The sequence below is a fragment of the Muscardinus avellanarius genome, assembly GCF_963383645.1.
Source record: "Muscardinus avellanarius genome assembly, chromosome: 12".
Lineage (NCBI taxonomy): Eukaryota > Metazoa > Chordata > Mammalia > Rodentia > Gliridae > Muscardinus > Muscardinus avellanarius.
Genome location: NC_137798.1, coordinates 55,919,093 through 55,946,511, shown reverse-complemented (window position 1 = coordinate 55,946,511; position 27,419 = coordinate 55,919,093). Strand labels below are relative to the sequence as shown.

Here is a 27,419-nt window from a genome sequence, read left to right as displayed (position 1 = left end):
TTCCACTGGAAAGGGAGTACATGTCCAGACTTGTGTAGCTGTATGGAAATTAGCTTGGAAATAACTTACAAAAATTAAGGAACTTGGTTGATGAGGTGGAAGAACCACTGGAATGTGAAGACTAGAGTAAGTGAGTTGAAAGGATAGGAGGAAATAGTCAGCACGTGCCGTGTTTGAAATCAAGATTCTGATATGCCAAGGAATAAGAAGTCAGAAAGTGGATCTGAATGTTGAAGTCCCCAAGAAGGGGCAGAAAGGAAGTTTTGAGCCGGGTGACCTAAAGTCTTAAAAAGACAAGGAGGGGTGTCCAAGAGGTTAGTGTATTATACCTACATGGTGATAGTGGGTAATATAGTCTCTCCTGAGCCTCAGAGGAATCTTACCTCTTACTAGGCCAGCCTCAGTCTTATATTCTTTTAATGCAAGATAATTTTACTCTTGTGAGTTGCCCATGTTTTATCCTGTCTTTACATGTTTGTCTGGAATTCAGTTCATAATCCTTTACCCCGCCCCCTACTCCTCCCAAGAAAGTCCTTTATTGGGTATCATTTTAGGTTTACTTTTTCCAGGAAACCTTTTCTTCAGTCTACTTTGACTGGTTTCTGAACACCCCTGTGTCACCTCTGAGAACATTTCTCACACTGTACTCTATTTACTGTTCACTTCTCTGTCTCTCCAACTGATAAAAGCTCCCTGAAGACAGGAACTAGGTTATTTGATTACAACCCCAGTATCAACAACAGTGGCTGGCACATAGTATTCAGTAATATTTATTTGTAAATGAGACAGTTAAAGATAATGTTCCATAAAGAATCAGATACAGCCAGGTGTGGTGGTACACACCTGTAATCCCAGCTACGCAGAGGCTGAATCAGGAGAATCACAAATTCGAGGACAGCCTGAGTACTTACCTGTGTGATCCTACCTATTCTGGAGGCTGAGGCAGGAGGATCTCAAGTTTGATGCCAGCTTGGGCAACTTAGTGAAAAGTTTTGTAATCCTAAAAATATGCAGGAACAAAGTTATGTGTGTGTGTGGGGGCAACGGCCTTATGTGAACAGCAATAAGGGTGATGATTCAAAGCTTTTTTGTTAATCTTTGTGGTGACCATTTTGGTGGCCACAGATTTTAGGTGGCTGTCCTTATTTGCCAGTTTGATTTTCTTGTCCCAGTTTAAAAATATTCTCTTCCATTGAGCCTGGCGTGGTGGTGCACACTTGTAATCCCAGCATTTGGGAGGCTGAGATAGGAGGATTGCAGGCTCGTGGCCAGCCTCAGCTCGTGGCCAGCCTCAGCTACCCTGCAATTTAGTGAGACCCTGTTTCAAAATAAAGAACAAAAAATAGGGTTATGGGTGTAGCTCAGAGGTAGAATGCCCCTGGTGTTCAATCCCCAGTACCAAAAAAAAAAAAAAAAACAAAAAAAAACTTCCAACTTCATTGCTACTTTATACCTTATTCATTGAGTCATATCTTTCAATTCTGTGTTGAAACTTGTAGCTAATATATTTAGACTTTTCCTTTAATAAATTATTTTTTAGATTCATTAAAAATTCCATGACAAGTCGAAAACGTCACAGTTTATAAAATTGTCAACTGTATAATGTTGAGATGAAAATGTCTTCAGAAGATCAATATCTTTGCATTTTTTTTTCTTGGTACAAGTAGAAATCTATGGGTAACTTCATCATTAAATATTAAAGATAAGAGAGTTTGAGTTAAAATATTTGTGGTACAAACTGACTTGGAAATATAAATTAAGAGAGAAATACATTGGTAGAGAAATTTAACTGAAAAGGTTCTTTTATTGATCTTATAGAGAAATTGATTTCATTTACTATGAATTTTTATTTTTCCACCTAATAACTTTAGTTCCTGATTAATAATAGTTGACAAAGATATGTAGCTGCCCTAATAATATTTTGGGGGATTTCTGGTAGTGTGCTTTTAAGTCTTGACTAATGATGTATGTCAATAACCTACTAAAATTAGTAGGAATAAGAAATAATAATTTATAGATGTTTTTGGTGGGTGTACCAGCTTATTTGTATTTCTCTAAACTTCATTTTTCCTTTTTTAATAATAATGCAAGATCTTCAAATTCTTGTATGTTAAAATTAAAAAAGACTTGTGAATACAATATTTAACTTGTTAGATTTCAAATATTGGTATTCCAAAGTCCAAAACTTGTTTGGATTATACTGTGAAGTTGTATAGTTGAATTTCTGAAAGATCTCTTGACTTGAATCTGTAAAGTCTCTGTTTAGAAGATTTTTTTTTCCTCCCTGAAAGCCTCTTTGCTGTTCACTATAAAAGAGCCTGGTACTGCTTTCTGTTTTAAAAACCCAGCTGGAAAATTACAGAGTGCAAACATTTGCCCATCGGTTCTTCATTTGGGGAGAACAGAAATGTCTTCAAAATGGAGACTGACATTTAAATATTTATTTCTATCAGTGGAGTTATGTTTATATTCTTTACTCTTCTGTAACTACATATTTTGGGCGTCTACATAGTACAGCTGTATTTTTAAATACCATATTTATTTTATATTGTTCTGTGATTGTTTCAAATTCTCTATTGAGTGTGTGTGTGTGTGTGTGTGTGTGTGTGTGTGTGTGTGTGTGATGCTGGGGATTGAACCCAGGGGCATTCTACCTCCGAGCTACACCCCTAGCCCGATTTTTTTATTTTTTATTTTGAAACAAGGTCTCACTAAGTTGCGGAGGACCTCACTAAGTAGCTGAGGATGGCCACAACTCAGATCCTCCTGTCTCAGCTTCCCAAGTACTGGGATTATAAATGTGTGCCACCATACCCAGCTTCAAATGATATTCTTGTCTGAGCCCCTCTGAAAAAAATCAAGGCATCTTTGCATCTTCATTTTGGTCTTATTAATACAATGTATTTGTGTTGATTCTAATCCTTAAAATTGAAATATATGTGTTGGGTGTGGTGGTATATGCCTGTAATGCCAGTACTTGGGAGGCTGAGACAGGAGGATTGCAGGTTTGAGGACAGACTCAGCAAGTAGGGAGGCTCTCTCAACCTAGTGAAACTCTGCTTTTAAATAAGAAATAAAATTGGGCTGAGAGTATGGCTTGAGGTAGAATGCCTCTTGGTTTAATCTCCAGCTACACACACACACACACGCGCACACACACACAGTAATATATATATATATATATATATATATATATATATATATATATATATATATATATTCTTTTATTTTTATGCTGGGGATTAAACCTAGAAGCATTGTACCTCTGAGCTTTGTATGGTTTTTTAAAATCTTTTAGTGCAATTTTAGATTCAGAGAATAAGTAGATAGTACAGTTATATTTATCACTCCCACCTGTACAGTTTCCCTTTTCTTTAACATCTTAAATTAGTGTTGTACATTTTGTTACAATTATTGAACCAGTATTAATACTTTTAGCTGTAGTTCATAGACTACATTATAGTTCATTCTTTGTGGCTTTTGACAAATTCATAATGATATGTATCCATCATTACAGTTCCATGCAGAATAGTCACTGCCCTAAGACTCTCCTACATCCTCCCCCAGCTTCTCCAAACCTCTGTCCACCACTGCTTTTTTTTTATACTGTCCCTATTTTTTTGCTTTTCCAGAGGTCATATTGGTGGAATCGTATAAAGTGTAGCCTTTTGAGACTAGCTTCTCTCACTTTGCAATATGTAATCAAAGTTTCTTTATGTCTTTTCGTGGCTTGATGGCCCATTTCTTATGATCACTAATACTCCACTGTACAGATGCGCCATAGTGTGTTTATCCATTCACCGGTTAAAAGACATCATGACTGCTCTGGTTTTGGACAATCATGAATAAAGACTTCTATAGACACTTATTTGTGTGCAGGCTTTTGTGCAGACATAAGTTTTGAACTGAATTGAGTATATGCCTAGCAGTGGGGATTGCTGGGTCACGTGGTAAGACAGTGTTTGTAAACTGATAGTCTGCCAGCATTCTGCGTTCTGATCATATGCACTCTTAAGAATCAATCTAATTAAAAGTCTGAAAGGAGGTACTCTGAACTGTTAACAGAAGTTACCTCAAGTGGTAAGATAGGAAGACTCTCATATTCACTGATTTATATTACATTATTTTAATTTTCTACAACAAAATCTTTTTTTTTTTTGTGGTACTGGGGGTGAAACCCAGGGGCTTTTTTTTTTTTTTTTTTTTTTTTGGTGGTACTGGGGTTCCTGGAAGCCCTTCTATCCCTGGGCTACACTCCCAGACCTATTTTTACATTTTTTAAAATTTGGAAACAGTTTCTCCTAAGCCAGCACGAGAGGCTGGCTTCTAACCTGCGCGATCCTCCTGTCTCTGCCTCCCAAGCGCGGGGATTACAAGCATGCGCCACCACGCCCGGCTAACCCAGGGGCTTTTCTACCTCCATGCTACACTCCCAGGCCATTTTTTAAAAAATACTTTATTTGGAAACAGGGTCTCACTAAGTTGCTGAGAACCTCACTAAGTAGCTGGCTTTGAACCTGTGTGTGATCCTCCTGTCTCAGTCTCCCAAGCACTGGGATTACAAGTGTGTGCCACCATGCCCGGCCAATAAAATATTTTTTAAGAGAATAATAGCATCCCTACAGTCCTAATTATCTATTCAATAAATTTGTAGAACATCTACCAAGTAGCAGTCTCTCAAAGGATCATGATCAGAGCTAAGAAGACAATATACTTAATCCAACCTTGAGATATTAGGCAAGGCTTTCTGGAGGAGGTGTTAACTCAACTTCATACTGAAGGACTGAGGAGGAGTAAGGCTTAAATGGGGAGAGACGGAGAGTGCACCAGAATGGGGGCAGTATTTTCATAGTAGACACCAAGTCTTTTTTTTTTTATTTATTTTTACTGGTGCATTGTAATCATACATCACATTGGAATATAAGACTTGAGAGGATATACAAGCATACATCATCCAATTAGCCCTCATCTAGTCCCCATCCCATTCCCTCTCCCTCCCTCAGATCCCATGCTTCTTTGGTGATTAACTTTGATACATTTGTTTGTGTACCTCCTGCATTTTAAAGAGGCTCCATCCTCCCCTATTCCATACCCTCTGATTGGTCACCTTAATTGCTTCACTATAGGGCCCTTTCTATAGCTCGACCACTTCCTGTTGCCCATTTCCTCCTAGTTATTGCTGATTAGGGGAAGCATCTGGTTTTAATTTTCTGCGATATTTCTCTGTACATGCTGCGTTGCAAATACCGATCCCACTCTTGATGGCCCCAGTTGTGGCCTGGCTACCCGGTGGACTGATCCAGACCTCCTTGGCTCAAGCAGCGGCCTTGCCTCATGGGAGGCCCTGGTTCTGGCCTCGCTGGCCCCGACACTGGCCTAACCTGTCAGCTGGCTCCGATCCTGGCCTCAGAGGCCCCAGCACCGGCCTTCCTCACGGCAGACTCCGATGTGAACCGATGGCCCCGGCATGGGCCTAACCCCTTGGCAGGCTCCGATCCAGGCCTCGGAGGCCTCAGTAGCGGCCTTGCTTCATGGAAGGCTCCGATGCCGGACGCTGGCCCCGGCACTGGCCTACCCCCTCAGCAGGCTCCGATCCCGGCCTCCGAGACCCCGGCACCAGCCTTGCCTCGCGACAGGCTCTGATCCCAGCCTTGCTGGCCCCAGCACCAGCCTACCCCTCGGCAGGCTCCGATCCCGGCCTCGGAGGCCTCAATAGTGGCCTTGCCTCACAGAAGGCTTCGATGCCGGCCTCACTGGCTCCAGCACCGGCCTAACCCCTCGGCAGGCTCCAATCCCGGCCTCAGAGGCCTCAATAGCGGCCTTGCCTCACGGAAGGCTCTGATGCCGGCCAGTGGCCTCAGCACTGGCCTAATCCCTCAGCAGGCTCTGATCCCGACCTCGGAGGCCCCAGCACCGGCCTTGCCTCGCGGCAGACTTCGATCCCGGCCTCGCTGGCCCCAGCACCGGCCTAACCCCTCGGCAGGCTCTGATCCCGGCCTTGGAGGCCTCAATAATGGCCTTGCCTCACGGAAGGCTCCGATGCCGGCTGTTGGCCCCGGCACCGGCCTATCCCCTCGGCAGGCTCCCATCCCGGCCTCGGAGGCCCCAGCACCGGCTTTGCCTCACAGCAGGCTCCGATTACAGCTTTGCTGTGTCCGTCGCCGGCCTCACCCCTCGGCAGGTTCTAATCTGAGCACCCTCTTCGCCCAACTATTTGTCCCACGTTCTCGAGGGTGCATGGTGGTGGTAGCATTCTGCCTCTGGGGTCATTACTTCAAAGGTTCCAGGTGTAATGCATCAGGTCTCTGCCTCCCCTGAGTACTGGCCACTGCCATTGCCACTGCCTGCACCATTTCAAATCTTTCCCAAGCTCTTTTTCCACTCTGAATGTTGTCCAGTCTTCCTAAGCATGTGCAACAGTAGCATTCAACCTTTGGTGTAATTTCTCCAAAAAAAAAAAAAAAAAAATAAGGTTGGTAGGCTTCGATTTCTGCTTCTCCTGAATACAAGTCTCCATTGCCAACACAGAAACCGCTTTCAGCACCTTTCTCCTTGGTCTCCGCTAAAGTCTCTCTCCTTATAGGTGATGTCCAAGATTCTTAGCAAAGTAGAGAAGAAGCAGTCCTCCTTAGCGGGAAATTTTTCCAATAATTCCAGTTCATTTGGATAAGTTTTGTCTGTATCTCCCGTATCCTGGCATCCGCGACCTCCTTGGCCCCTCTCCGATATTTTCTTTTTTTCTTTTTCTTTTTTACAGGGTCCTTTCGGGTGGAAAGGGATTTTCCTTGGGGATCCCCGCCAGCGCCTGCCCACCCGCCCTGGGTCGGGGCCAGGGGCCTGGACCTTAGGGTCCTTCCGGGTGGAGAGGGGTTTGCCAGGGGTGCCCCTCCAGCGCCTGCCTGCCCGCCCAAGGTCGGGGCCAGGGGCCCGGACCACAGGGTCCAGACACCAAGTCTTTTTTTTTTTTTTTTTGGTGGTACTGGGGTTCCCGGAAGCCCTTCTACCTCTGGGCTACACTCCCAGACCTATTTTTATATTTTTATTTAGAAACAGGGTCTCCTAAGCCAGCGCGCGCGGCTGGCTTCGAACCTGCGCGATCCTCCTGTCTCCGCCTCCCAAGCGCGGGGATTACAAGCGTGCGCCACCACACCCGGCAGACACCAAGTCTTTTTAAACTAGAAATAGTTGCCCCAAGTTCCCAGAGAAACATTAGGTCTTTGGCACTTGTTTGCTAATCTGTAATTGGGAAGTATACACTTATATTTTCTTTTAGTTTTCAGTGAGTGGCAGAATGCCTGGTGCTCATTTTACTTGGAAAACTGAAATAATGAGTAGCCCGAAGATACGGTATTTTTGGAAATGTGTTAGCGTAGAAGATCACTGTCACATGATTTGAGCATCCTATTCCTTACTTGGAATTTAGATCCTTGAATGCTTCAACTGCCTGCCTGCCTGCCTTTTTTTTTTTGGCAGGTCTGGGGATGGAACCCAGGGGCATTCGACCTCCTAGCTACACCCCTGCCCTATTTGTTATTTTTTATTTGGAAACAGGGTTTCTCTAAGTTGCTGAGAGCCTCACTAAGTAGCTGAGGCTGGCTTCGAACCCGTGCGATCCTCCTGTCTCAGCCTCCCAAGTGCTGGGATTACAAGCGTGCGCCACCAAAATGCCTGGCCTTAATTTTATTTTTAATACAAATTTTCAGTGAGGGACTTTTTCAGTCCCTTTGGTTCTATTTTATTGTATTTTTCCATTTTTATTTTTAGCTTAAACCAAGTATCTTCTAGTCTTAGTATTGTTTCTTATTTATTTTTTATTTTTTGGTGGTACTGGGGTTCCTGGAAGCCCTTCTACCTCCGGGCTACACTCCCAGACCTATTTTATATTTTTATTTGGAAACAGGGTCTCTTAAGCCAGCGAGGCTGGCTTAGAACCTGCGGGATCCTCCTGCTCCGTCTCCCAAGCACGGGGATTACAAGCGTGCGCCACCATGCCCAGCTCTTTAAGACTTTAAATGTGTAATAGTTCACATTTCATTACATTGAAAATCATCACAGGAACTGCTAACTTTTTTTCTTTTTTATCATCTTCTGTTTATCATTCTGAAAGTATTTCTTCTAATGTTTTCTTCCCTGTATTATTTGTTATTTTATTTCTTTCTCTTTTCTTTCCTCTGATAATGTGATTTATTTAATCCAGAGGATTTTGTTGTACACTTATTTTTATGCCATATATGAAAGTTGACATTCATTAATACAGTAAGTAAAAAGTGTTGTAAAAGCCGGGCGTGGTGGCACATGCTTGTAATCCCCGTACTTGGGAGGCTGAGACAGGAGGATCGCACGGGTTCGAAACCAGCCTCAGCTACTTAGTGAGGCTCTCAGCAACTTAGTGAGACCCTGTTTCCAAATAAAATATAAAAAAGGTCTGGCAGTATATCCCAGAAGTAGAAAGCCTCTAGGTTCCACCCCCAGTACCACCAATAAAAAAAAAAGTGTTGTAAATTATTAAATTTCATTTTCACATAGATAAGCCACTGAATGCAATGAAAACGAGCATCTTGTTAACAATGAGAATATAACAATGCACTGCCTTTAGACTATTTTGATGTGTTTGTCAACTGCTATTCCTGTTGATGCTCTTTGATCATATATTAGAATACATCAGCAAGAAAGTCTTGAATAATGAAAAGATTATATATAACATTTTAATGTCTGGAATAAAGAGGGATGATTTTTATGGCTATCTAAAAGTATGTATAGCATGGAGAAAGCATATAACTTTTTGTTTTTGGTGCTGGGGGTTGAATCCAGGGGCATTCTACCTCTTGAGCTACACTCCTGGCCCTATATTATTTTGAAACAGGGTCTCAATATGTTGTGGAGGGCCTCACTAAATTGCTGAGGCTGGTCATGAACCTGTGTTTCTCCTGTCTCTTTCCCAAGTACTGGGATTATAAATGTGTGCTACCATGTCCAGCTTATACAACTTTAAAAACATTAAAAATTTGTACCTACAGTAGATCTTGGAAGATATGTATTTAAATAAAGGTTGATGAGAATATAAATTCAGTTTTTTAGAGTAATACGAAATATATGTATTTTTTAATTTTTTAGTACTGAGGATTGAATACAGGGATATTCTACTTCCAGGTTTTTATGTTGAAACAAGGTCTCATTAAGTTGCTCAGGGTCTTACTAAGTTGCTGAGGCTTGTCTTGAATCATCCATCCTCCTGTCTCAATTTTTCAAGTACTGTAGTTACAGACATGGACTAACAGGCACAGCCAGTATATTTATTTTAAATCTGTATGTTTTTTGCCCTGACAATTATATGTCTAGGTTACTTTATTGCTAAACTGATACATGCTGAAGTATTTGCAAGGATATTCATTGCAGCACTAATTATAGAAAGTTTGTCCAAGATATTTTGTAAAATAGTGATTCTAGGAATTTGTCTAAAGGAAATAATAAAAGCTGTGGAGAAATACAAAGCCACGATATATTTGTCCCTCTATGTCTAATTATAAAATGCTAAAATCTTAGATGTCCAACAATAGTGAGCTGGTTAAATAAAATATAGCTTGTCAGTGAAAAATTAGGCAGCATTTCAGATTATACTGTACATGATTGTAATGGAATGGATGGTCTTTCTTGGCACACACAGTCATATATAGGTAGAAAAGGAAGCATATACCCTAAAAGTTTAACTGTTTTCCTCTGGGTAGACATTGATGATTTTTTTTCTTTAATGGCCTATGATTATGTTTATAGTACAAATTAAAACCATGAGATTTTGTTGATGTATGAAATATTTTACTTGTTTTAAAATTGACATAAAACTACATATTTATGAGGTACCATGTGATGTTTTGATACATATATGCATTGTGTAATGTTCAGATCTGAGAAAGTGTATTTTCTCAAACATTATTTCTTTGTGGTAAAAGCATTTAAAATACTGTCTTCTAGGTGTGTGTGTGTGTGTGTGTGTGTGTTTGGTACTGGGGATTGAACCCACGGGCATTCTACCTCCAAGATACACCACCACTCCTATTTTTTAATTCTTTATTTGAAACACTGAGTTGTGGAAGACCTCACTAAGTAGCTGAGGCTGGCCATGAACCTGTGATCCTCCTGTCTCAGCCTCCCAAGTACTGAGATTACAAGCATGTTCTACCATGTGTGGCTTCTTCTAGCTTTTTAAAAAATGTACAGTATACAATTATAATTCTTTTACCGTACAACACCAGTTGTTTAAAACTAACTATAGTTTTAAAAATTATTATTGAGAAAATTCACCCAAATATAAAGAAAAGATTTGTAGAAATTATCTCAAGACTTTAAACATTAGTTTGTTTTTGAGTGTTAGAACTGAAGGTAATTTTTTAAAAATATTTTTGTAGAGGGAGGCTTGGGAGGCTGAGACGAGGAGAGCAGGTTTGGGTAAACCTTACTTCTTAGAGGCTCCCTGCAACTTAGTGAGACCCTGTTTCAAAATGAAAGAATAAGAAATAGGGTTGGAGTGTAGCTCAAAGATAGAATGCCCCTCCCTGTGTTTAATCCCTAGTACCGCCAAAAAAAAAAAAAAAAAAAATATATATATATATATATATATATATTTCTTTTCTATTTTTTTTGAGAAAGGGAGTATCATCATTTTATTTAAAATAAAGATTTTATTTTAAGATTTTGTTAAAAGTTGGTTGATGCCGGGTGTGGTGGCACACGCTTGTAATCCCAGCATTTGGGAGGCTGAGACCGGAAGATCGTGGTTCGCGGACAGCCTCAGCTACTTACGCCCTTTGCAACTCAGTGAGACTGTTTCAAAATAAAGAATAAAAAATTGGGAGGGGGTGTAGCTCAGATGTCAAATGCCTCTGGGTTCTATCCCCAGACCCGCAATAAATAAACAAATAAATAAATAAATAAATAAATAAATGTTAGTTGATGAGACAGGAGGATTACACAGGTTTGAAGCCAGCTTCAGCTACTTAGGCTCTCAGCAACTTAGTGAGACCCTGTTTCCAAATAAAATATATTAAAAAAAAATAGGTCTGGGAGTATAGCCCAGAGGTAGAAAGCCCCTGGGTTCCACCCCCAGTACCACAAAAAAAAAAAAAAAAAAAAGAAAGAAAGAAAGTTGGTTGATGCCAGGCAGGGTGGCACATTTGTTTGTAATTCTAGCATTTGGGGGCTGAGACAGGAGGATTGTGGTTTGAGGCCAGCTTCAGCGCTGATAACTTAGTGAGGCCCTTTGCAACTCAGTGAGACCCTGTTTCAAAATAAAGAATAAAAAATAGTAGCTGGGCATGGTGGTGCAGGCTTGTAATCCCAGCATTCGAGAGGCTGAGACTGGAGGATCGTGGTTCGCAGACAGCCTCAGCTATTTAGTGAGGCTCTCTGCAACTTAGTGAGACCCTGTTTCAAAATAAAGAATAAAAATTAGGACATGGGGTGTAGCTTGGAGGTCAGATGCCTCTGGGTTCCATCCCCAAACCTGCAAAAAAAAAAAAAAAAAAAAAAAAAAATTTGGCTGGGGATGTAGCCTGGAGTTAGAATGTCCCTGGGTTCCATCCCTAGTACCAGAAAAAAAAAAAGAAAGAAAGAAAAAAAAAAAGTTGGTTGATAAATAACATATGCCAAGTAATACTTATGTTTTAACAATGTTTTTAAATTTTTGTTTTCATTTTCATTTTTAGGCTAGAAATGTACATACAGGAGAGTTAGCTGCAGTAAAAATCATCAAGTTGGAGCCTGGTATGTATTTAAAACCTCACAACAATTTTTGAACAGTTTTCTTGTACAGTTCATGAATATAGGACTTAAAAAGCATAATTCCATAATTGTTTCTTTGTTTTTCTTCTTCCAAAAATAAGTCTTCTTTATGTGTTCTTGTAGGTCAGTAAACTATCTCCAGTATGGTTATATTAAATTCCATTGGAAGCTGCGTGTGGTGGTGCACACTTGTAATTTCAGTACTTGGGAGGCTGAGACAGGAGGATCACACAAGTTCGAAGCCAGCCTCAGCTACTTAGTGAGGCTCTCAGCAACTTAGTGAGACCCTGTTTCCAAATAAAATAATAAATAGGTATGGGAGTATAGCAAGAAGGTAGAAAGCCCCTGGGTCCATCCCAGTACCACAAAAACAAAAGAAAAAAACTTATTGAAGATGATTAAAGGAAAGTTCGATATGACAGTTTTGTTGCTAAATAAAATTTGAAATGTGTATATTCAAAAATTGGAATATGCATCACTATTTTCAAGTAATTTTTTATAATTATAGTGAATATTTTAACTTTTTTGCTGTTAGAAAAATTTGATTAGGAAAGTATTAATTAATGTTTTAGGGATATTCAGATAATGTGCAGGATGATGAGATTTTTGTATGTCAACTGTTCCCTGTCTGGTTGATTTGGGTTTGATCTGACCTTAACTTTGTATGTATCAAGACTGTTATAAAACACACTGAATAATATGCTTTGAAAACAAAACTGTATAAAACCTGAAACAATTTCGTGATTTTGATGTCCTCGAAGTTTCTAATAAGAGTAGTCATATGTAGTTTTTTACCAGGTTGGTGAATAGTTTGGTACTCCATTTGCAGGTTCATAAACCGAAACATTGCAGGTTTCTTAATTTGAGCAGTTAAAATGGTTTCATACCTTGGATAAAATGTTTAGGCTATTATGTGTATGATTCATTAGAGATGATTTTACTGAGGTAGTATATGCTGGGATACTTTTCAATTAAGCTTTCAAATATGACACATTGTTCTTTTTTCCTGGAGATAAATTATTATGGTCTGGATTCTGGGCTTAGCTTTCAGAGGAAGCAAAGACGTGTATTCCTTTGCTGCCTTCAGTGAGTACATGGGCTTATTACAGCAGTTTTATTTGGCCTAAGCACAGAGCTTTTGATTATAATTTATATAATGAATTAGTATATTTTAAAATCCTACAATTCTGACTTCTCAAGCTGTATATTGGAACTAATAGGGGAAGGCAATTCAACAGAAAAAATACATAATATGCGTAATGTTATTATTTAACATACAGAGATTAAATGCTGAGGTCATAAATTAAGACCCTTTGAAAGGCTGGAGTTTTTCACTTTTTTTGTTTCATCAAAGATACTGGTTTTATGTTAGAGGTCACTTATATAAAGATGGAGTAAGTTGGGCCTGGTGGTGTACACCTGCAATCACAAAACTTGGAGGCTGGGACAGGAAGAGCACAGGTTCCCAGCCAGCCTCGGCAGTTTATAGTGAGGGCCTTCACAACTTAGTGAAATCCTTTTTCAAAATAAAAAATATTTATTAAAATATTTCTAGCTGGGGTTGTAGCTTAGAGATAGAATGCCCCCCCCCGTGTTCAATCCCCAATACTATATACACAAAAAGATGGAGTAATTATTTAAAATATTTCCCAAAAGAAAACATAGGAAGTACTTCTGAGATTAATTTAGATGAGTTCTTTTTCTTTTTCTTTTTCTTTTTTCTTTGTTTAAGATAAGGTCTTGCTATATCCAAATTTCTGGGCTCAAGTGATTTCTTGCCTCAGCCTCCTGAGTAGCTAGGACTAGAGATACACAGCACTGTGCCCCTCTGTCAAATGGGATCTTTTTTCTTTTTTATGCTTAATTGATTACAGTTGATATTTATGTAAGTCATTGATTTGGTTTTCAAATCTTTTAAACTGTTTTTACAACTGTATAATCAAATTATATGTAATGAAAATTTTGGCCTCAGACTTTCAGATTTTAAGATAGTGCTTTCCATGTTTACACATTAAGCACCAAGGACCAGAGAAATGTTAATCATCCTCGACTGTAGTCCATTTCTCCTTCCATTGTGGCACTTTTGCTTAATCCATTTCATGTCAAGTCAGTTGACTCATAAAAGTTCACATATCTTCATGCATTAATTAACAAATACTTATTGAATACTAATATATGCAGGCTCTGTTTTATAGGGTAGGAATGTAGAAGACAACAAAAAGGCAAAAGCCTGTTCTCATGGACCTTGGATTCTACTGGGAGAGAGAGAATAGAGAGATAAATGTATAATGCATTGATTGCTCATGCTGGCCAGTGACCTCAGTCTTTCTCATTATGACTTGGATCCTTCCTCCTTAAACACTCACTGCCATAATGCTCTTTGATGCCTTTTTTAAAAAGTTTTACTGAGATTGGAGCCTGCCATGAGGCAAGGCCGGTGCTGGGGCCTCCGAGGCCGGGATCGGAGCCTGCCGAGGGGTGAGGGGGGGTGCCGGGGCCAAGGAGGCAGAGATCGGAGCCTGCCGCGAGGCAAGGCCAGTGCCAGGGCCTTGGAGGCCGGGATTGGAGCCTGCCAAGGGGGCAGGTGGGTGCCAGGGCCAAGGAGGCAGGGATCGGAGCCTGTCATGTAGCGAGGCTGGTGCTGGGGCCTCCGAGGCCAGGATCAGAGCCTGCTACGAGGCAAGGTCGGTACTGGAGCCAGCGAGGCTGGGATCAGAGTCTACCGGGTGGCTGGGCTGGTGCTGGGGCCTTCAAGAGTGGGATTGGAAATTGCCATGCGGCATACACAGAGAAATATCACAGAAAATAAAAAAAATTGGATGCTCTCCCTAATATGCAAAAACTAGGAAGAAATGGATAATAGGAGGGAATCTAATAGAAGAAAGGGCCCTATGGAGGAGCAATTAAGGTGACCAGAGGGGATGGGATGGGAGAAGATGGAATCTCTCTATAGCACATGATCTATGTAAGCAAATATACCCATTTTAAACACTAAATCAAGCATGGGATTGAGGAAGGGGGAGGGAGTGGGATGGGGAATAGATAAAGGCTAATTGGATGATGTGTAGTTGGATATCCTAACAAGTCTTGTATTCCATTGTGATGTTTGACTACAACACGCCAATAAAAATATATTTAAAAATTAAAAAAAGTTTTAATATAACTTTTTTTTTTGGGTGGTACTGGGGTTCCTGGAAACCCTTCTACTTCCGGGCTACACTCCCAGACCCATTTTTGTATATTTTTTTATTTGGAAACAGGGTCTCCTAAGCCAGCAAGGCTGGCTACGAACCTGCGTGATCCTCCTATCTCTACCTCCCAAGCGTGGGGATTACAAGCGTGCACCACCACTCCTGGCTTAATATGACTTTTTTTTAAGTATTGATATTGCTAATCTTCTTTTCCCTTGTGGCTTGTACCAGTGAATAGCCCTAGTAAACTTGTGCCTATAATTTTCTACTTTAATCCTTTGTAGGTCATTGGATTTTTTGTTGTTGTTTTCGCAGTACTGGTTATTGAACCCAGAGGCACTCTACCACTGAGCTACATCCCCATCCCATTTTATTTTTTTATTTTTTTATTTTTATTTTTATTTTGAGACAGGATCTCACTGAGTATTCCAGGCTAGCCTCAAACTTGAGATCTTCCTGCTTTAGACTCCCAAATTGTTGGGACTGCAGGCATGTGCCACTGTGCTTAGCTAGATCATGAGCCACCATGTCCAGGTCTGTTGTGAGTTTTTTGTTTGTTTTGTTCTGTTTTTGTTTTAATCCAGGGGTATTCTACCTCAGAGCTGCACTCCCATCCCTATTTTATTTATTTTTGTTTGTTTGAAGACAGTTTTGCTAGGTTGCTGAGATTCTTACTACTTGCTAAGGCTGTCCTTGAACCTTCGATTCTTATGCTTCAGCCCCTAAGTAATGGGATTGCAGGTGTGCACCACCATATCCATCTTTGCTTTGTTTTTAATCTTTACTTGAATCTTGTTTTAAAAAAAATTATGTCTAGGGGGAGTCTGAGACAGGAGGATTGCACAGGTCCAAAGCTAGCCTCAGTTACTGAGTGAGGCTCTCAGCAACTTAGTAAGACCCTGTTTCCAAATAAAATATAAAATAGGTCTGGGAGTATAGCCCAGAGGTAGAAAGCCCTGGGTTCCACCCCCAGTACCACCAAAACCATCATCATCATCATCATCATCATCATCCAGATAATCTGAACGATAACAAATTTGAAAATCTGAAAGATACAGAGCCCATGGTTTTGCCATAGGATAGCTCACAAGACTGAGTAAAATATTAATTTTGGGGGAATTATTTTTACCAGCTTAAGAAATAAAACAGTCCTTCCTTTGGCTGCCTATATATATGAAAAAAATAACAGTCATCAGTTGACTTCCTAGGTCTAAGGATAAAGACATTTATATATTTATCCTCTCCCTGCTCCTTTTGTTTTTATTTTTATTTAAGCATCCCGAATTAAACTAGCCCTTCCATTCTGGCTGAAGTACTGTTTTTCATCTTGGTTCAGAAAACTCCTGGTAATTCATATCTCAGCTTAAATATCATTTCTACAGAGATGCCAACTTAACATAGCCACCAAACTGGGCATAGTGGCACATGCCTGTATTCCCAGTACTTGGGAGGCTGGGACAGGAGGACCACAGGCTTTCAGCAAAGCTCTGTTTCAAAATAAAAAGTAAAATAGGGCTGGGGTATAGCTCAGAGGTAGAATGCCCCTAGGTTCAATCTCCAATATCAATCAATCAAATAGCCATCAAACCCTTGTTATTTTAATTCTTTGCATAGGACATGACTTATTGATACTTTTTTTTTTTGTCTATGTGTGTTTTCTTTTTCCCCCTTTGTTTTCCTATCTCTTAGAGAATAAGATTCATAAGAACAGTAATCTTCTGTCTTCACTTTTTATATCTTAGCACCTAGGACAGTATAGTTACGTACTGACAAATATGTAAGAAGCCTGGCATGGTGGCACAAGCTTGTAATCCCAGTACTTGGGATGCTGAGACAGGAGGATCACAGGTTCGAAGCTAGCCTCAACAACTTAGCAAAACCCTTGGCAACTTAATGAGACCATTTCCAAATAAGAAATAAAATTAGGCTGAGGATTTAGTTCAGAGGTAGAATGCCTCTGGGTTCAATCCCTAGTGCCCCCCCCCCCACACACACACAGTATAAGAATGGCCATTTGGCTAGCTCTAGGATGATTGTGTCCCACATTCTTCTATCCTCAGGAAATCTGTAGACATTTTCTTTTCTTTTTTTTTTTTTTTTTTGGTGGTACTGGGGTTCCTGGAAGCCCTTCTACCTCCGGGCTACACTCCCAGACCTATTTTTACATTTTTATTTGGAAACAGGGTCTCCTAAGCCAGCACGCGCGGCTGGCTTCGAACCTGCGCGATCCTCCTGTCTCTGCCTCCCAAGCGCGGGGATTACAAGCGTGCGCCACCGCGCCCGGCCAGACATTTTCTTCCTTGCATATTGTTGGAGAGAATTGTAAGGCCTACTTTCTATTTTCTTCTTTGTAGGCGACTTGCTATTTCTTTGTGATAGCATAAGCTTTGTCTTTGGAATTAGTTATTTCAGCGGAATGTAGTGGTCTTGATAATTTTCTACAGATTTTTCCCCCTTGAAACACAGCTCTTTTTTAATCTGCAATTTATATTTTCTCCATTTCAAGAAAGTTTCTTTTGTCATTCTTGAATTTTTTTCTTATTTCATTACTTTAGAAATACCAGCTACTCACATTGGCTCCCTCTTATTTATATATCGTACATGTTTTCTCTGTAGTCATGTTTATCTTTAGTTGTCTTCCCAGTTTTATATATGAGTTTTTAAGTCTACCTTTACACCAGTGGCTTTCTTGTCTCCAGTATTACTTTCACTAATTGTTTCCAAGGCTTTTGTTCCATAGAAGTGTAACTCTTCTTCAGCTCCTCCCCACAACTCTACCAGCATTCTTTTTGTTTCATTTTGTTGCTTTAATTTACCTGTACTTTAAATTTTTCCGCGTGTGTGTGTGTGTGTGTGTGTGTGTGTATGTGTGTGTGTTGCTGACAGTGGAGCCCAGGATAGACAAGTGCTTTATGACTGACTGAGCTGTACTCCCAGCTAAAATTTTCTTTCAAAACAAACTTTCTGTGTCTTCTGCATCCTGTATTTACTTCACTTTTTTTCTTGGGGGGGCTATAATATTTTTGAGAGTGATCAGCATTGCCAGTAAAGCCAAAGCAGACTTTTCACACCATGAGCAGACTTAAAGTAAGGTAAAAAATATATAGTGATATGCTAATGAATTTTCCCAATGGTCAGTTTATATATTTCAAAATATTCTGAGTCTGGCTTGGTGGCACACATATCTGTAATCCCAGTACTTGAGAGGCTGAGACCAGAGGATCACAGGTTTGAGGCCAGCCTTAGCAACTTTGTAAGATCCTGTTTCAAAATAAAAAATAAAATAATGCTGACGGTAGAGCTCAGAAATTGAGCACCCCTGGATTTATTTATTTTTTATTTTTAGGTGGTATTGGGGTTCCTGGAAGCCCTTCTATCTCTGGGCTACACTCGCAGACCTATTATATATATATATATATATATAATTTTGGAAACAGGTACTCTTAAGCCAGCATGGCTGGCTTCGAACCTGCATGATCCTCCTGTCTCTGCCTCCCAAGCGTGGGGATTACAAGCGTGCGCCACTACACCCGGCAAACACCCTGGATTTAATCCCCACTACCCCCGCATACAAATATGGAGATAGCTGTATTTAAAAAGTGAATTCTTAACTGTACTTAGCAACTCTGTGTGTGTGTGGGGGGGGGGGGTTCTGGGGGTGGAACCCAGGGCTTTTTTACCTCCAGGCTACACTCCCAGACCTATTTTATACTTTATTTGGAAACAGGGTCTCACTAAGTTGCTGAGAGCCTCACTAAATAGCTAAGGCTGGCTTCGAACCTGTGTTATCGTCTTGTCTCAGCCTCCCAAGCACTGGCATTACAAGTATGTGCCACCATGCCTGACTCTTAACAGCTTTTAAAAAATTGCACTGAAGCCAGTATAATACTGAAGTGCTTCCTCATATTGATGTAACAGATGAACTGGTTTTGAATTTTATTTAGACATGAAAAAATAATTATTTGCCAATATGATTTAGGAAAGGCCTAATGTCTGGTAAAAGGCCTAATGTCTGGTAAAACATAAATAGGATTTTTTTTAAGTAAATGAAATCCCAGCTGTAGATGTAATAATGTTCCCCCCCACATACACACACTTAAAAATAGAGTTTATAATAATTTAGAGTGCTAAATTTTATTACAGATGTGTTGAATTGCCCAACAATATTTTATTATATTATAGTCAAAATTTTACTGAGATAGACTACTTTTGAAGCTCTTCCCACTAGTTACAAAAATGTTAAAGTAAGCCTTAGAGTTAAAAAATAAAAATAAATTAGCACAGAAAAAAAATTTTTAATTATCCACAAAAATAATTGTTAAAGGTCTGGGGACATAACTCAGTGGTAGAGCCCTTGCCTTGCATGTGTGCAGGAGACCCTGGGTTTGATCCCAGCAGTGCTGCCACAAAAAAAAAGAAAAAAAAGAAAGAAAATGAAATCAGCGTTCTTATCTGTGTCCCTGTATTCTTGTTGCCTTTTATATACATAGGCATGTGATTGTTATCAGAAGTGATTTAACCTTTTCTTTCATTTTATAGTACATTTTTATTAAGTACAGTCACCATCTTACAAATGGTGGCATTAAATAGAATTTGACTTACCAGTCATCAGCACTGAAAATATTACCAAGAATAATACTGTTGTGTTAGCTGTGTTTCATCTCTTTGGTCAGACCTCTGGAATGCCCTAGAAAAGCAGACCAATATTATGATGATGCATGCCACTGTGTTTTCCTGTCTTATGTCTGAATTTCAGCCTACTGTCTTAACTCATTTTACAGATGCATATTTTGCTTAACAAGTCTGTAGCTGGTGGTGGCTGACAGCCAGAGCAGGAACAAAATTCCTGGGAAAGCTAACCATCAGAATTTTACTTTCCTTTCTTTTTTCATCTTATTATTCCTCTTTTATGGTGAAACTACAGAATTCGGGGGGGGGTACTGTGGATTGAACCTACGGACATTCTAAGCTACACCCTCAGCCTTATTTTATTTTTTATTTTGAAACAGAGTCTCACTAAGCTGCAGAGGGCCTCACACATTTGGTGAGGCTGGTAGCAAACCTGGAACCTCCTGTCTCAGTCTCCCCAAATACTGGGATTACAAGAATGGCCCATGCCTGGCTACAATGTTACTTTAAAATTAGGCAAATTATAGTATGTTAAATATTGTGATATTTGGCTTTTAGGGATAAAATTTTAAAAATAACTGCCCTGAGTAGTTAGTGCAGTATACTTTTGTTTGTTCACTGTTTTGTTTTTTAAAATGCTAAATTGGAAATATTCATAAAATAGTCCGATATTTTTTAATAAAGCGACAAATGTCTTTTTTTAGTTTAGAGAGTTTTCAGAAGAATATGAATCTGTAAATATCCTCTAATAGATGTTTAAAATATTTTATACTACCAGGAAATACTTTGCCTTCTTCCCTGGAAATATAAATAGAGAAAGTAAATAGAAAAGAGTCAAGAAGTATACAAAGACTTAAACACCATTGGCTTGCCTTGTGAATGATTGTTTTGTCTTTATGTGTGTGGTACTGGGGATTAAACTCAGGCATTTTACCTCTGACCTATAGCCCCAGCGTGATTTTATTTTTTATTTTGAGACAGGCTCTTACTGTGTTCATCCATGTTGTACCATGTGATAGAATTTCCTTCCTCTTTACATCTACTTAGTTTCTATTGTATGTATATACCACATTTTGTTTGTTTACACATTCATTTGGAGATAGAAATTTGTTAGCCATCTCTTGACTATTGTGAATAGTGTTGTTGTGAACATGGACATGCAAATATGTCTTTGAGATGCTGTATATACTTTTAATATATACCTATAAGTGGGATTACTAGGTCCTCTGATAGTTTTTTTTTTTTCTCTGATAGTTTTAAGTATATTTGTTTTTTGCAGTGTCAAGGATCCAAACCAGGGCCTCATGCATACTAGGCAAATATTCTACCACTGAGCTATACCTACAACCCTAATTTTAATTTTAATTTTTTATTTTTTATTTCTTTTGTGGTACTGGGCCAGGGGCTTTTCTACCTCCGGGCTACACTCCCAGACCTATTTTATACTTTATTTGGAAACAGGGTCTCACTAAGTTGCTGAGAGCCTCACTAAGTAGCTGAGGCTGGCTTTAAATCTGTGCGATCCTCCTGTCTTAGCCTCTCAAGCGCTGGGATTACAAGCGTGCACCACCATGCCCGGCTTTTTTTTTTTTTTTTTTTTTTTGGTGGTACTAGGGTTCCTGGAAGCCCTTCTACCTCCGGGCTACACTCCCAGACCTATTTTATACTTTTTTTTAAATTTGGAAACAGGGTATCTTAAGACAGCATGGCTGGCTTTGAACATAAGCAGTTCTCCTGTCTCTGCCTCCCAAGCACAGGGATTATAAGCGTGCCATGCCCGGCCAATCTTTTGTTTTTTAAACCAAGTTATTTGATTGTTAGTGTTGAGTTATAGTAGTTCTTTATATATTCTGAAGACTAAACCTTTATCAGATATATTGTTTACAAATATTTTCTAGCAATTTATAGGTTACCTTTGTACTCTGTTTATGATGTCCTTTTTAATGTTTGATGAATTCTCGATTGCTTTTGTTAGCTGTGCTATAAATATCATCTAAGAAGTCATTGCCAAATCTAATGTCAAGAATTTTTCTTCTATTATTTCTTTTAGGAGTTTGAGAGTTTGGGATCTTAAGTTTAGGTTTTTAATTCAAGTTTTCTTTTTTTTCTTCATTGCCAAGGATCCAATTCAGGGTCTCATGAACACTAGATAAATACTACACCACTTCAACTATATTCTAGGCCTAATTTTTTTTTGCCATATTTTTTATTCTTTATTTGGAAACAGGGTATCACTGAGTTGTAAAGGGCCTCACTAAGTAGTGAGTCCCTCTGCAACTCAGTGAGACTCTGTTTCAAAAATAAAGAATTACAAATAGGGCTGGGGGTGTAGCTCAGAGATAGAATGCCCCTATGTTCCACCCCCAGTACCGCAAAAATAAATAAATATATATGTATGTATGTATATATATATATGAATAAATGTGAGTAGATGGAAATCCAAATCCAAAGAATAGCATTTATTAAGTTAGGTGCTTTCTTACTCTTTTCTTTAAAATTCAGAATTCTCTTTAAAAAAACAAAACAAAACAAAACAGAGTCTTCCTGTGTTGCCCAGGCTAGTCTTAACTCCCGGACTTTCGTGACCCTGCCATTGCTTCTGAAGAGCCAGGGCTACCAGAAAGTACCACGATGCCCAGCTCAGGGCTACTTGATAAACTGAAGGGGGGGGGGTAGGAGATACCAGTTTGTTAGACATTTTCATGTATAAAGAGTAAGTTCCCATCTCAGAAAGAGGCATAAGATTAAAGGAGATATAGTGCTGCATGCTCCTGAGTGGACATAGGAGCCTTTGCTCTGCACCCAGTGGGAAACCTTCTACTCTAACCTCTGGCCTTACTCACTGCTTCTGTACACACTGATAATGAGGGGCATGAAATAATCTTGTTTTGGATTACTTCCTCCCATACCCTTTCATTGGCAGACCGTTACAAAATGAGTTTTTAGTTGTATAAAGGTGCCAACATAAGTACACTTATGTTTAAGGTACATGTAGCAATTTTCATACATGTTTCCCCAGTTTTTACAAGTTAAAGCTGGGTTATCTTAAAAAACTTTTACTCAGACTTGAATTCCATTAGAAGATAATACTCTAATTTGGCTTACCTAATCTTTTAAAATTATTAACACTAAATCTTATGATCAAAATGTTAGTTAATATGTATATGTAATTATTGTTGAAAAGTTTTTTTTAATAAAATGAAGTTTAAATATGCAGTTTAAAAGATCACTGTATGACAATACCTAATGAAAATATTTTATAACAATGCCCTAATAAAGAATAACTCTATTTGTATCCTGGTCTCTAACATAGTTATTGTTACCATGTTTATTCTATCAAATGTACTAAATGCATTATGTACAATATCTCTTTCTCAAAACATTCAGAAAGATGGGGCTTAAGACTCTGTTACCAAAATGGCCAGCAACTTGATAGATATAATTTAAATGTAGAGAGTATCTGTAAGAGTGGTAGATAAGGAATCTAAATAGCAAAATGAATCCAGGGCTGCTTAACAGAGGAAACTGGATTAGAAGTGTAAAGTTGTTCATATTCAACTGAGTGTCTGAACAAGAATTTGAATGCAGATATGTGTAATCCAAAGCTCAAGTTCTTAATGGCTGTAGTATACTAATAAACACTACTTTGATAGAAATGGTTTGATGGAAACAGTACTATACTAGGCAGTATTCTTATAATTATCATAAAATTCCCATAAACAATATTTTATTTATTTATTTTTATATTATTTACTTATATTTTTTTTGGTAGTACTGGGGTTCCTGGAAGCCCTTCTACCTCCGTGCTATACTCCCAGACCTACTTTTACATTTTTATTTGGAAAGAGGGTCTCCTAAGCCAGTGCGCGCGGCTGGCTTCGAACCTGAGCGATCCTCCTTTCTCTGCCTCCTAAGCACGGGGATTACAAGCGTGCGCTACCACGCCCGGCAACAACAGTATTTTATTTTAATATAATTTTTTCTTGTTGAACAAATAAAAAAGATTTATGATGGACATATTGAAAAATACAGATTAAAATGAAGAAAGCAAGCTAAGCACAATGGCACATGCTAGTAATCTCAGTACTCAGGAGGCTGAGGCAGGAGGATTACAGAGCTGGGGGTATATCTTAGTTGTAGAACACCCCTGGGTTCAATCACTGGTGCTCCCCCACCAGAGGGAGGGGGAGGGGAGAAGGATATGAAGAAAGGAAAATCTATTTTGATTTACCACCCAGGCATAACCATTGCATGTTTTTTGACTTGCTCCATGTTCAAATGTACTTAAATAATACATATAAAATCCCCTTTTCACTTATATCATGAACATATTTACATATCAAGATACATTTAGAACTGTCGTTGGGTATCTGTAACTATACCATGATTTATGTAACCACTCTTTTATTAAACATCTGTTTCTGTATATATCTTCTTAAGAAAAAACGTTTTGAAGCTACTGTGGATTCATAGATTTCTACATTTTTTAAGGTTTTAGTCTTCAAAGAAAGAATGTACCAGTTTACACTCCCATTAAAGTATTAAGAATCCCCAATTCCTTGTCTCTAACAAATATTTATCACAAAGCCTGCCTGCCTGCCTGCCTCCATTTGTAGAGATTTTGAGTAACATGACCAACCTATTTTGTTTTTCAGGAGATGATTTTTCTTTGATTCAACAAGAAATATTTATGGTTAAAGAATGTAAACATTGTAACATCGTTGCTTACTTTGGGAGCTACCTCAGGTAAAAAACAAAACCCCCCAAACATCTGTTCTTTGTAATTTATCTCCTCTTTGCTATCACGTTCCCTCTCTTTTATGTAAATGTTATTGTATATGTTCAATTTTTAAATTACATTGTTGCCGGGCGTGTTGGCGCATGCTTGTAATCCTCATGCTTGAGAGGGGGAGACAGGATCACGCTAGTTTAAGAGACCCTGTTTCCACATAAAAAGGTAAAAAAGTAGGTCTGGGAGTGTAGCCCGTGGGAGTGTATCCTGGAGGTAGAAGGGCTTCCAGGAACCCCAATACCAAAAAAAAAAAAAAAAAAAAAATTAAATTGTCAATATTCTAAAATTTTTAGGGCTTTATCATTTTTCCTGTTCCATTTACGATAACTTTTTATGTGGTTATAAACTTTATATGGCAAATTTAAAGAAATGTGAATGATTACAAGCAAGTATTTTAATTTGTAGAACTGATTGTATTCTAAGCCATTTAAAATGGGAGCAGAACTGAAACTGATGTGCCTTTCTGTATTTTGAAGAGAGGTTGCTATGGAATTCCTATGCACTCTCCAGTGCATCTAGAACCTTGCTGTATGAAGAGTGAGAGCCTGACAGTACTGATTTCAGTGATGGAAAACTGCCAGCTAATATATTTTTTTTCTTTTCATATTAGCAGAGAAAAGCTGTGGATTTGTATGGAATACTGTGGTGGCGGATCACTTCAGGATATTTACCATGGTACTGTTAATTTAACTTCACATTTCAGAACTGACTTTGACTTTAATGATTGTTGCTTGACATTGCTAGTTAATCAGGAAAATTAATAGGTAGATTTATTCTTTTGCATTCTTCTGTTCCCAGAGTACTACATAAAATAATCTAATTTTTAGCCGGGTGTGGTGGCACATGCTTAATCCCAGCATTTGGAAGGCTGAGACAGGAGGATCATGATTTGCAGACAGCCTCAGCTGCTTAGTGAGGTCCTTTGCAACCAGTGAGATCCTGATTCAAAATAAAGACTAAGAAAAAGGGCTGGATGTGTAGCTTGAAGGTAGAATGCCCCTGGGTTCCATCCCAGTACCACAAAAAAAATCTAAATTTTATTTTTATTGATTATTAATTATTAAATTAGATTAGCCTATGCCAAGAAATTCAAAAGTAAATGTGTACATTTTAAGCCTGGAATGGTAGTGCAAGCTTGTAATTTCAGTACTTGGGAGGCTGAGATGGGATTACAGGTTTGTAGCCAGCCTCAGCAGCACAGTGAAGTCATCTGCTACTTAGTAAGACCCTATTCAAAGTAAAGAATAGGGCTGAGGGGTATGGCTTGGCGGTAGAATGCCCGAGTTCAATTCCCAGTTCCGTAAATTAATTAATTAATTATAGCCGGCATGATGGTGCATGCTTGTAATCCCAGCATTTGGGAGGCTGAGACAGAAGGATCTAGGTTTGAGGCTAGCCTCAGTTCCTTAGTGAGGCCCCTTGCAACTCAGTGAGACCCTGTTTCAAAATAAAGAATAAAAAATAGGGCTGGGATGTAGCTCAGAGGGAGAATGCCCCTGGGTTCCATCCCCAGTACTGCAAACATAAACAAACGACAAACACATACATACAAACTTATTTTACATTTTATTTATTTACTTGTTTATTTTATTTAATTAATTTATTTTTTGGGTGGTACTGGGGCTCCTGGAAACCCTTCTACCTCTGGGCTACACTCCCAGACCTATTTTTTATATTTTTATTTGGAAATAGGATCTCTTAAGCCAGAGAGGCTGGCTTCGAACCTGTGCTATCCTGTCTTCGCCTCCCAAGGGTGGGGATTACAAGTGTGCACCACCACGCCTGGCTTATTTTACATTTTAAATGTATCTTCACAAGGGAAGTGCTTTTAGTCAGGTGTGGCAATGCTTCCCTGTAATCCCAGTAGTTGGGAGGCTGAGATAGGAGGATTGCAGGTTTCAGGACAGCCTCAACAAGTAGTGAGTCTCATCAACCTAGGAAGACCCTATTTCAAAATAAGAACAAAACAGGACTGTGGGTGTAGCTCAGAGGTAGAATGCCTCTGGGTTCAATCCCCAGTACCAAAAAGAAGATAAAGTAGCTTAATCTATATTGACACGGACATACTCTTTTTTCTTTTTTCTTTTTTTTTTTTTTGGTGTTAGTGGGGTTTCTGGAAACCCTTCTACCTCTGGGCTACACTCCCAGACCTATTTATTTGGAAACAGGGTCTCTTAAGCCAGAGAGGCTGGCTTCAAACCTACAGGATCCTCCTGTCTCCGCCTCCCAAGTGCGGGGATTACAAGCGTGTGCCATCACGCCCAGGGACATGGATATGTAGAGCATAATTAATCATATATAGGCTTTCAAAAATTATATTTTTATAAGTATACGTATGAAAATAAAACATATCATTGAATGAATCATACCAAATTGATAAGCCATTACTTCTAAGATAAGGAAAGCAGGGCTCACATGTAAAATTTTGAATTATAATCAATTTATTGCTTAATTGTAAATTTTAAAATATAATTATCAAATTTTGTCACAACAACCTATAACCAAAAAAATCCTGACTATTAAAATCTGATCACTGCTTATTCTTTTTTCCTTTTCCATTTCCCTTTCCTTTCCTTTCTTGTGGCACTGGGGATTGGATCCAGGGGCCTTCTACCTTTAAGCTACACTCCAGCTCTTTGGGTACCAAAAAAAAAAAAATGTTAGAGAGCTATCTCGACCGTGGCCTTTAAAAATGTGTATGATGCTTTTCAGTACCAAAACCCAGTCTCTTTATGCTTGTCTACATCTCTGTATAATTGTAATTAGTTATATATGTTTGTCAACTTTTTGGCTTTATTTTTGAAAAATTGTTCAGGACTGAGATCATATCGTTGCTTTCTCTAGAACTTCCTGTGATACTTAGTACTGTGCATCACACTTAATGGATGCTTAATCTTTCCACTGACTAAAGTTGTTAAGCAGTTAATCTCTTAAAAGTAGATTTAATTTTTCCAGTGTTACCTTGTTTTTGTTTTTTTCTTGATTTGCATAAAGATAAGGTATGCTCCTGATCTGGGGAAGTCACCAAGTGA

The 27,419-nt window shown here is 39.0% G+C and overlaps 1 protein-coding gene across 1 annotated transcript in view; it reads left to right on the top strand.

Annotated features, from left to right (window-relative positions):
* MAP4K5 (mitogen-activated protein kinase kinase kinase kinase 5) overlaps nucleotides 1-27,419 on the top strand; it is a gene marked incomplete at both ends in the record, with an annotated part of 107,851 nt that overhangs the window by 13,310 nt on the left and 67,122 nt on the right. The window contains 3 exons of the mRNA XM_080708081.1: nucleotides 11,700-11,757; nucleotides 24,251-24,341; nucleotides 24,998-25,062. Coding sequence (XP_080564207.1) covers nucleotides 11,700-11,757; nucleotides 24,251-24,341; nucleotides 24,998-25,062 — 214 coding nt within the window. The remainder of the gene's footprint in view (nucleotides 1-11,699; nucleotides 11,758-24,250; nucleotides 24,342-24,997; nucleotides 25,063-27,419) is intronic.